Genomic DNA, 11,679 nt, shown 5'->3' on the forward strand with positions numbered 1-11,679 from the left:
TTCACAGTGATTTTTCATCTTCATAATCTCAGGTTTTCCTACCCATCCAAGTATCCATTTGGTAACTGGTAACCAGTAAGATGAGTAATGTTCATTCAAAAAATCTGCACCTCCTTTTATTTAAAACACTATCTTAAAGGATGAGATCATATTGTACCTAAGCATAATCTTGTAACATCCTGTTTGAGTTCCTGAAAAACCCTGAATACAAAATGCCATTGGTCTCACTGCTTTTTGAGACTTCATTTAAATATAGGCTGGGATGACAGTATATGAAAAATGTAGATATGTTCAGGGAATTTTAGGGACTCAATCAGGCTGGAGGTACCTAAATCCAGAGTGGGATATGGCCCCAAATGTCTACGGGGCGCCCTAGTCCTAGGACCAAACAGTACTTTACAGGTTGGTCTCATATCTGAAAATTCCCTATTAATCCCATGCCTTTAGTATTGGGCTCCCAATCAACCATACGGTTTAACAGCTTTGAACAATTTAAAAATGTAATGCTGCAAGTCTGGTGAGATAAGATGGGTTTATAAGTGATACAGTTGAAGGTGAAGGTAGTGAAGAGTGCGAGCTGCTCAAAGCACTGTTCCTGTAACTAAACTTCATTTTACAGTTAAGATTAAGATCAATAAGTAAATTTTGTAAGGCTTGAAGGTAGAGAACAACGCCTTAAAAAAGGCTGAAATGCTTTGTCTACTGATATCAAGATCTAGTCATTAGATGTGTAGCATTCATTCAAAATCTCCTTTAAGGGATTTGTTTAGAGGTCGTCATTTCTTCTTTTTGCTGCCTTATTGTGTATGGGGGTGGGGAGGATTTACTACAAACATGTATTTAATGCACTTGGTGTAAGAACAATGTGGAGTAACCATAAGTTTCCTTGCTGAACCAAGGACTGCATTAGAAGGGATAATACATCTGTCCTAACATTGTATCGAGAAGAGTCCAGATTTGTTTTGCATCAAAAGCAAAAATTATCTCAATATTCAACTGCTTTTCTAAGCTACTGTACGCTTTGGTTCAATATGCACAGACTGAATCTTAACTACGAAAAATGGTTAATAAACCGCTGATGCCAGACGAATCTTTTTCATGTCATACATTCCTAAAAATGTTCTGAGAATAGTGCTCATGGTTTTAGTTTGAATAATGTATGCCATGAAATGGTTAAATATTACTGACTGTGTGACGAAGCCTTGGAGATAGTATGCAGATACACGCTACTGGTCATCCGGATGACTGCCTTCTTAGCCCACCGCTGCGATTCACAGAGGAAACTGAGACATGAAGACAGTCTAACAGGTCTTGACTTGTCTTTTGACAGAAGAACCCCACATGCATGGTTATATTCCTTTACCCACCCACAGGAGGCTATCATGCAAAAATTACTAGGGTTGGGAAGAGCAAAGTCGACTGCAACTCTTTAGATCAAAAGAAGGTACCGTAATCATGAAATGTAAGTACTTTCCTTGTATTGCACTTAAACTGTTGCACTGTTAAAATGACATGCAAACCATGGATTATTGGGCTATAGATACTGATAAAATATTGGGGTAGTTACCTGTGAATTGAATCTCAGCTGCAGTTGCATAATGAATTGAGGGTAGCGAGTTAAGTGTATTTACATATGCAGTTCTTTGGAGTCCATCATTTGATTCTTCACTGTGGAGGGTTTGCATTTGTTTAGTTATCAGCTACATTTTTGTTTGCTCTTTCAAATCCAAGTGTTACAAGAATTCTGTTAGTGTCTGCTCCATTTTAGTTAACTGCGACTGAAAATGATTTAGAACAAAGGAAAAGCTATCAGCAAGACTTACCCTAACACTAGGTGTGTATATAGAACAAATTTAATACGAGGGTGGCTTAATTTAAAAAAAAAAAAAAAAAAGCCCAAATCAAAACAAAACACTTGTTTAAGCATGTGGGGTTTGTGTTTTTTGCAGTCATGTTTGAGCTTGCCTTGATGTGTGGATTAATGAGGATTTCAAGATTCCAGTGTGTGCATGAAAAAGAGTATTTCTGCTCCTCCATCCCAACTGGTATATTTTAGAGGGTTACTTCTTTATTACAATGCTTTAAAAAAAGGCTGAAATTAAAAAGAAAAGTGTGTGCTGCATGTGTAGTGTTTGAACATCTCCTCCCCAAGAAAGTTTACACTTAGGTTTCAATGTAAGTTCATAAAGTCAAGTTGACCAATGACTATCCAGTTTAGTTTAGTTTAATCAGTGATAAATTGAGATGTTCGCCTTATTCCTAATTTAAAAAAAAGGCAATTTTTTTGTAAGTGAACCTTAATTACAAAAGGTAATAAAATATTTTGTAGTAGTAGTCTGTCCTAGGCATTTTTAAAAGTCTGTCCTAGGCATTTAACCTATTCATCTCAGTTCATTTTAGTAGTCTAGTTTTGAATTTCATTACCAGTATCCTGTCTTTAAAACTGCTCAGAAGAACCTCACTGCGTCCAGTATATTTTATTCAACTTATTCCCAATGATCAAGTTACTAATTTAAGAGTATACTATGCGTATATTCTTCCTATATGTATATTGTACATGCCTCTTAAACATTCCCTTTATTGCTACTTGGTGCTAAAATCAAGACCACAATTTTTTTTTATTGTCAAGGAAAGTTTTTCTTTAATTTTTTAAATAACACACACAATATTTTAAAATCAAATTAGGACTTTCTCAGTTTCATAGTTTGCAAGAGGAAAAACCCTGGAATATATGAACCAAAATGGTATAACTGGTCTTTGAGTAATCAATATTTTTTTTTTCTTTTCTACTTCCTAGATTTTCCAGAAGGTCTGACCTCTGTTATATTTGTTGTAATGAAGATTGGAGTCCTCAATTCAACAGTCTTCAACAGCCCAAGCTTGAAATCTGTCACCAGTTTAGCTCTAGCAAACAGCGGCATCACAAAAATTGAACCTGGAGCCTTTTCTGCTTTCCAAAGCCTCACCAAACTCAGTTTATATCAAAATAATCTGACTACAATTATGGCTTCTTGGCTTTCCAAGCCAGAGCACTTAGAAAATCTTACCCTGTCTCAGAACAACATTCAGGGAATAGGGCCCTCTATGCTGTCCCACTTCTCTAACCTGACAACACTTAATTTGGCAAACAATAGAATTAATACGATTGCAGTTGGCAGTTTAAAGCATTTGTCTAAACTAACCTATATAGATTTATCTGGTAATAACTTATCTACCTTAACAAGACACGTCTTCACTGGGTTGAGGTCTCCAAGAATGAAATTGGGTGACAATCCGTGGAATTGTTCCTGTGAACTTCAGGATTTTGGGTTCTTTTTGCAAGGTAATGTATGGCATAACTGCTGTTTCCTCCAGTGCTTGGGTAGCAGCAAATAGGCTCCAGTTAGTGGAAGTAACTGGAAGTCTGTTGGCAAAGAGTCACGGGTAGTAGACCTGGGAAACCTCTTGGAAGTACTCCAGAATGGATGGTAAAAATTGGGGTGTTCAGAATTTTAAATCATTTATAATAATTTGTTAAATAATCCTGTATGCTACGAGATGTTACCTTCACTGAATTCTTATTTATGGTTCCCAGTATCAACGTTGGGGCTACATTATGTTGGGCAATGTATTGCAGATCATTGTCCGTAGATATACGCTACCTAAGACAATGATTTATTTTGAAGAGTGGGAGTAATTTTTCCATGATCCAAGTTTGTACTGTGAAAGCATAATATTTGAGAGAGAAGCTGAACTATTTTGGGTTGATAAGTATATTTTTGGATTGGAGAAGTTATGCACAACTGTGGTATTATAACAGTTTGTCAGCATAAAGAAGAGACAAAGCAGTTTTGATGCCTAATGAAAAGTGAATGAACTAATTTGTGTGTGTGTGTGTAAATTAATTTACCAAATTTAAAATATTATTTTTCTTTCACTTAATTTATAAATCATTGTAGATCAAAAGATTGACTTCAGTTCACCGGCCAAAACCAATGCTTAAATATTAGAATGGAATAGTTCAGGAAAATAAACCCTGTGCTCTGTCAGTTAACTTGAATAATGTCTAGTACAAATGGAAAATGTCTAATGGGCAAAACCAGAAAGATTTTTTTTTTTTTTAGTACAGTAACTAGAAAAGAGGGGGATTAGCAGGTCATCTAGCTATCATCCTCATCTACCGGTATATTTGAGAATAAAATCGGAGGCCAAAACATTAACATTTCAGTATATAAAGTCAGATACTTCCATCAAATTTAGCCCCTTCAGGTGGGCTGTTTTTTTCCAAAGGTATTGAGCCACCTGCACATTTCAGTTGATGGCAGTGGGAGAGTATTAAGAGTTCACAGTGGTGAGGATCCCTGACCCGATGGTAGCCTTAGATAAGCTGTGTGCTGTTTGTTTGTACAGAGCTGATGAATGCCTCTCTGCTGGAAGACGCTTCATCTGTGATGTGCCAAAGCCCGGCAGGCACGAAAGGGGTTTCGGTTTGGAACACATCCGACTTCAACTGCTCCCCTGAGCTCCCATCACCGCTCCTGACAAGCATCTTCCATAAAGTTGGATTGCCTCTGGTGCTTATGTGTTTAGGTATGTTTCCATGTGTGTTCCTGTACTTGGTGTTATATTATTAAGTGGAATTAAGATGCAATGTTGTGCAAACCTTCTTCCAAATCTAAGTAGGGGTTATTTGGACGTACTGGGTGCCTCATTGCTTTGTTCTGTGGCATGCTCCTTCAAGAGCACTGAAACTCGTTACGGTTGCATTGCAGAAGCAATTGCAGGCGCAGTTTCTTTGCTTGGGGGATTTAAAAGTAAATACAGTTTTCTGAGCAGATACGTTCGAAGTATCTGAGCACTAAATGCTAGTATGTACACTACTGATATACATATGAAGATACTGAAAAGGTCAGCTCATCAGCTGAGCCATTTATATTGCAGAGCTACATAGGCAGTTTCAGTGACACGAAGAGATGTTCATGGTATCCCCTAAAGAGCTCGTGATCCCAGAGATGGGCTGGGGGAAGCTTTGCGAAAAGGCTCGTGCTACAAAGGCAATGTATTATTTTGAATGTCTTACGAAATACGTGCAGATAACCCATGTGGAAGACAGGCTTGAGAGGAGGTATGCATAAGATCAGAATCTTCCACATTAATACATAATTTTGTTGGGGGGGGATAAAAAAAAAAACAGCCCCCCCACCAACCCCACACCTGATCCTTCAGGGCAAGAACTGGGGAGAAATTTCTCCTTTTATTAAAACCCTTGTTTGTGCAATAAAAATGGAGTAGCACCATACTTCATTCCTGCTGTTTAATTTAAGTCACGTTGCTACCATTCTCTCGCTCTTTTTTTAACTTTTCTCCCTTGGCTTTGTCTTTAGACGGTTTTTTCTGTTCTGTCCTTAAAACACATTTGGAGGGGATTCATGAACAACTCCACAAGAGAAAGCTGAGAGGGGATCTGGTGCCTGTCTATAAACTTGCCAAGGGGAACCGGCAGGCAACAGGAGAGTCCCTGTTCCCCCGAGCACTACCTGGATTAACAAGGAATAGTGGCTATAAGTTAACGGAGAGTAGATTCAGGCTAGACATCACGGTCAGGGCGGCTAGGATCTGGAACCAGCTTCCAAGGGAAGTGGTGCTGGCTCCTACCCTGGGGCTCTTCAGAAGGAGGCTGGATAATCACCTAGCCGGGGTCATTTGATCCCAGCATTGTTTCCTGCCCATGGCAGGAGGTTGGACTTGATGATCTGCTTAGGTCCCTTCTGACCCGACCAACTATGAAATGTATTGATCCTCACTTTAATTTAATTTTTACTGTTTTTTTGCAGCATTCCTTTCCACTCTTTTATTGCTGCTTCTGCTCTGGGTGGTGAAACGAGATAAAAAACAAGTGCAACCAGGCAGAGATGCTACCGTTGAAGATGGTGATGGAGAACAAAAAGGCCCCATGAACGCAATGACCAAGAGAATTAGGAGCAACAGACTTTATGAAGAAAAGGTACAGGCAGCAGAGAGCGACCAAACTCCACAAAGGAGAATGCACAAAGGTCGAGCAAAATCTGCCTCGGCAGTTATGTTGAGAAAGGAGTTTGAGCAGGGTACTTCTCAGCACTGTAGGCCAGTTGTTGGAAACGAGGAGCCGCTGAAACCCTCTTGTGTAGCAACAAATGGACAAACATACGTGGAAGGCAAAGACGATGCAGCAGAGCTCTGGTATTTTACTAGCTTGCCAGATTGGAATAAAAAGGCTGTGCTCAGTCATGATCCAAACATTTCACCGACTAAGCTACATCTAGAAACTTTGAGAGAGGATAGTTCAGATCCGTTAAAGCCATCACCGAGGGAGTGTGGGATTTCAGAAGTGCCGCAGAATGATGAAAGGAAAGGAAAGGCTAATGCAGAGACTTTTGAACCACTCTTGTATTTGAGCGTTGCTAGAAGGACTGAAGAACCAGCCAGCCACGCTGAACCAGAGGGCGATGGTGTTACACATGCAAATATGGGCTCTTTTTCTTTGCGAAGAGTTTTTACGTGGCCGTATGAAAATGGCAAAAGGGGCCAAGGTCAGAAGTTTTTTGATACTTTGGATTCCTTCAAGGCGCAGTTCTGCCTCCCCACTAGTGACCCTGGCATACCAGCACCAGTCAAGAAAACAGAAACCAAAGATGAGCAAAAGAGATCTGACTTCCATTTAAAGGTTGTAAAAGAACATCAGACACTTGATCTTTTCAACACTGGTGGACCTAACTTAACAAGAGAGGTACAGCCAGTAAAAGCCTTAGTCCATACACCAAAGAAAAGATCTAAGCAAGCAGCTGCAATGGGACATGCATTCAGCTCGCTGTCTAGAAAAGGGCTCACAGCTCCTAAGAGCATAAGAAAGAAGTGGAGCAACAAAAAGGGATCTTCTCAGGCTGGAGTCTGCAATGACCATCTTACCTCTCCAGCCTCCTTGAACCCAGCTGACCGCACTGGCTCCCCTTGTGATAACACTTTACTCACAAGTAACAAGTACAGCTTCATTGATCTGCTGCACGAAGTTGTGGAGAATCGTGGAAGATGGACCAGGGAGAGGTGGCAGCAGACGCATCGGGCGCAAAACCTTAGCCAGCCCCCAATGAAACCTAAGTAAACGTGGGTCACATCTACTCCGCAAAGCTGCTGTGCCCCAGAGAAGTTCCGTGTGCTGAATGCTGTCTCGTGAGTCAAGATCATTGCCCAATATTGGGGAAAGGTGTTGCACTTGACAGCAGTGGTGGCCAACATCCGCTTCAGATGTCTCTACACTTCAGTCACAGCAGCTCTTCAAAAGGGTCAGAGAGCCGGCCCTGATCCCTAAAGCATTTAGTGACCAAGGTTTGTCAGTCCAGCAGATTGTATAGGCCAAAATTTAAATTGATTTTCCATTTGTGCCTGTAAAAATGTAGACGATAACCATCATCATATCCTTGTAACTGTTATCCACCCTAAATAGCTTACTTGATTGTTTCCTTAGATGGATGGACCTAGTGCCTTTACACGGGTGCAACCTATTCCTGGTGATAATGTAAGAATAAACGGAGGGCTAGTGTCATTTTATATGAACAGCACAGTCTCCCTCATAGGCTTTCAAGTTTTAATTTTAGGCTTCACACATTGTATGTTCCATTCATAGCAGGCATTAATACTAATAAAATGTGTAGCTAGAAATGTTTGTCCAGACTAAGCCATAATTGATGGCTGCTGTTCTGTAATATCAGATCTAGTTCCCTGATCTTTCGTGGCTTTTCTTGCAAGTGAATACAGGTAATTGTGTGTTAGCAGTTGCATCCCGCAGACACCTCATTGTTTGCAGTTGCATCCTGCAGGTACCCGCTCTGTTTTTATGTCTGTATTTGATGTGGTTCTGATGGTAAACCAGAAGGAATATATTCTCTCTGTGCTGATATTTGCTTAGAAATGTTTTAATTACTCCTATTATCTAAAAAGCACCCAGCTTTTTGTAGTGGAGTAGCAATTTTGACGTGGATGTATTTTCATTGGAGATGCTTGTTTAGCTTCTCAAGTTTCATTTGTTCACAAGTGCACCATATGATGACCTGGACATAGGATTCCTCTGCCCTACGTCAAAATTTGTTTTTATAAAATTTTGAAGGCCATATTTTTGGAAAGTATGTTAAAAAAAAAAAAACAGAAAAGAACTGGTATAGATTCATAGAGCGAAATTCTCAAAATTTGGAAGCATTTTGTTGAACAGAAAGTCTATTCGTAGTAATAACCTTCTCCCTTCCCTCCCATCCTCCCTCATACACTAATTGATACTCACCCATACTGGATATGGGTTCTGTTGATTGCTTTTTCCCTTGGCAAGTATCTTTATGTGATCTTGGGCCTGTGAATAAAATGTGGGCTGCCATTACTCCTGGTTTTTGTGTTAGACTTTGTAGCTTTTTTAAAGTCCAGAACTAGCTTTCCACCATTCGTAGTCCAATGGCTTTGTTAACACACGAGGTGGTCTGCCTCCTTTATTGTTCCTCTGTTATAAATCCTGTGATGAATGACTGGTTGCGTTGCTGAGCCACCTTCTCATGAAACACAAATCCTCTGCTGCTGACTGCTTATTGCATGCAAGAGGGAACAAATTTGCTAACAGCCAATTCAGACCATTTTTGAGCCAAGAAGTTCATAGTCTGCTGTCACGAGCTCTTCTTAGCTAAAGGAGTGGGTGCCATGGGGGAACTCAATCCTGGCCCTTGTGCGCAGAGGCAGGTCCTGTCCTTGCTCAGCTACAGGGCTGGGGTGGCTGGGTCACCGGCCAGCACAGCTTGCACGTGTCCTGGGGTCTGAAGGACTTGGAGGGCTTCTCTAGAGGGTGGCGGGGGGGGGGGAAGGCCCTTCCCCCCAGCTTCCTTCCATATTTTGTATTGGCTCTACTTGTGTAAAAATAAGTGATAGCCGAGGGGACGCAGGGACCAGGACCTCCAGCTCCAAAGGGAGAGCAGGCCACAGCTGAGCTACTGGGAGTTGGAGTCTGTAGGCTCCATGATTCCTGTGGGGATGAAAGGAGAGCCAGACCCATGGAGCTCAGGACAGCTGCAGCTTAAGTCAGCTGCTGTGGGACGGTGGTGCCAGCACACACCTGGGCACCGCATGCAGCAGGGCAGAATGGGGCACATGGTCCTTGAGAAGTTGGCCAGCCATGTCCTGTCTGGTAGGAAGCAGGCACTAACTGGTGAGATGTGGCTATGCCACCGGTTCAGTCACTGGTAAGAACAGGGATGGGTAGGCTGTAATGTGAGGCTGCTTTGATTGGTGTAGAAAAGGGGGCTATGTTTCACTGGTGCCCAAGAACCTGCCCAGCAACAGGGGTTCTTTGGTCAATGGTGAGTGCCCCGGCTTGCCTGTAGGTAGAAACCCTGGCTTTCCTTTTTAGTAAGAGCCAGAGCCTGTGGTCTTGTTGTTATAACGACTAAATTGAGCAGTAGCAGCAGTGTCACAGATGCTGTCCTGACAGCAAGCCTGACGTGCCTGGATGAAGAAGGTCTTGCATTCAAAAGCTTGTCTAACTCTAGCCCAACTACACAGTTGGTCCACAAAAAAAAAGACAACACTAAGACATCCTTGCTTCCATCCATCCATCCCCCCCACCCCCCAAGAGATATCTATGTGTTCTAGGATTATGTCTGTCTAGCGATAGCTAGATAGGATGCAAGAAGCAAGGATTTCTGCAAGGTGGGACTGGTCCCTAACTGATTTTTGGCATTTTGGAATGAGATTTTTTTTTGGTAAACCTGTCAATGCCATGACTATTCTGCCAACTTCTCCATCTTCCCTTTTCTCCCCTAAGCCTGAATAAAGTCTTTGAGTAGTGGCTTCTTGATGCAGGTGGCAAAAGCTTAGCTAACTAGGTTCACTCAGCATCAGCAACTCTTTCTTCCCTCCCAGAAACTGGTGGACAACTGATGAGTTGTGTGCACTTCTGGTTTATCCACGTCACCTCTGCCTGCAGGGGCTGTCCGGCAAAAAGGCTATACGTATGTGGTCACAATTGCAATCGCGCTAAGCCCGGAAGTACCAGCCTTCTGGCGTTCATGGCGTATAGGTTTAGGGATTCTCCTCTTTGCCTCTTGATTTTTCCTCTTCAGTTATTTTTCTGCAATATCAAACAACTGGACTCGGGCGACCCAATCACTTATTCTTCAGCACTTCGCAAATGTTTTCTTCAGCTTGAGCTCTCAAATGAAAAGAATATTAATAAATGGCCTGTATAAAGGTATTCCTACTTCCCTAAAGACAGACAGGATTCATTAATGCAAGATGTAAATCACTGCTTTCTAAGTACATAAATGGCTTAACATACAGATGTACTTACCTTAGTGTAGCATGCAAATATCCTGCCTTGTATAATACTGTTAAACAGATCTCTTTTAAATAAAAGTATGCCTATGGTTGCCAACAACAGGTGTCAGTATGGGCCACTTGATATGTTTTTTTTTTCTCCCGAATACACTTATTATACCTTGTACATTAACGCAAAACTAAAAATAAAAACCAATATTTGAGGTAGTGCTGCAGCCATTGTGTGCGTTCGTGCCTCAGGCATTTGTCTGAAGGCAAGTTTACTGTATTTTCTTATAAATCCTCTTTATATTTACTATCCATCCCATAAATCACCCATTTTTTTCTGGATTCCTACACAATCCCCCCCCAATCTCAGAATATTAAAACAACAAGGGAATGTGGGATTTTGTTACTGGTACCTTTCTATGACAACCCTGTTTTAAGCAGATACAATTTTTGTTCTGACACATTCATGTTTCCAGGAACATTAAATACTTTTGCTGTTACATTAGTTTTGTAACCAGTTCTAAAGAATTAAAAACAAATTAAATGTTTGATCATAGCAGTCCACCAATCATAGACAAATATCTACAGCAGGCTTTTGTGGATGGTTTTTGTCTTAGTTTTTATATCTTGTTTGGTATGACTTGACACCATACAAATAATCAAGGGAAAAGATGTACAAGAATCATGCTTTTTTTTTTTTTTAAATACATTTATTTATATATTAAACAAAATGAAACATTATCAAAATGCCACAGGACACGCACAATTTTGGTATCGTACTGAAACATGCATATGTTAACCTTGCGTTGGCGTTGCTTTTGTATGCACCACGATTGTTTGTTAAGGATTGATCCGCATGTAGGCCGGGCAAGAAGGGACAGCTTTCCTTTCTGCTTCCTTTTCTTCATTCTGCACAGTGGATCTCCCCACGCTGGATCGAGGGTTGCTACTCAGCTGACTTAGCTTGCAACATTTGGCATCCAGCACCCTTCAACGGCGGTCCTTAATTTAGATTTGATCACTCAAAGACAGCGCATTGTCTCAGCATGCAGCATGACTTGCTTTGCAATTATTTCATCATGTGAAATACTGACAGAATCATCATCTCACTTTCTTGCACCTTGTAGCAGTAACTCCTGTTGCTGCAGGCCTGGGTTGTGATGGCTGTTTGGTACACCCAACTGCAGTTGCAAGTTAAAGGCATGCATCAATGCAGGAAGTGTGCTTTGTTGTACTGTCTCCTTGGTACGTTACTGAGGCTGTCTCCTATTTGCACACTGGATCAGTGCACGGAGGTCAAATGAAAAGGGAACATTCAACTTATTTGTCAGTAATCAGAGTGAATGTGCACTGTGTGTGTGTGCGCGC

At 41.2% G+C, this 11,679-nt stretch overlaps 1 protein-coding gene across 2 annotated transcripts; it reads left to right on the forward strand.

The window, feature by feature from the left end:
- Window positions 1–1,214: 1,214 nt before the first annotated feature.
- Window positions 1,215–8,384, forward strand: LOC109314028. Of its 2 annotated transcripts, XM_019540954.1 has the most exons (6): window positions 1,215–1,462; window positions 1,769–1,834; window positions 1,950–2,045; window positions 2,798–3,322; window positions 4,390–4,569; window positions 5,814–8,384. In XM_019540954.1, exons 3-6 carry the CDS (start codon window positions 1,952–1,954, stop codon window positions 7,115–7,117), a joined length of 2,103 nt encoding a protein of 700 aa, XP_019396499.1. In that variant the 5' UTR covers window positions 1,215–1,462; window positions 1,769–1,834; window positions 1,950–1,951; the 3' UTR covers window positions 7,118–8,384. The 2 variants fall into 2 exon arrangements, with proteins under 2 accessions (XP_019396499.1, XP_019396498.1); XM_019540953.1 differs by lacking the exon at window positions 1,769–1,834.
- The last annotated feature ends 3,295 nt before the right edge of the window (window positions 8,385–11,679 follow it).

Source organism: Crocodylus porosus, unplaced genomic scaffold (genome assembly GCF_001723895.1).
Source record: "Crocodylus porosus isolate Cpor-Errol unplaced genomic scaffold, CroPor_comp1, whole genome shotgun sequence".
Taxonomy (NCBI): Eukaryota; Metazoa; Chordata; order Crocodylia; family Crocodylidae; genus Crocodylus; species Crocodylus porosus.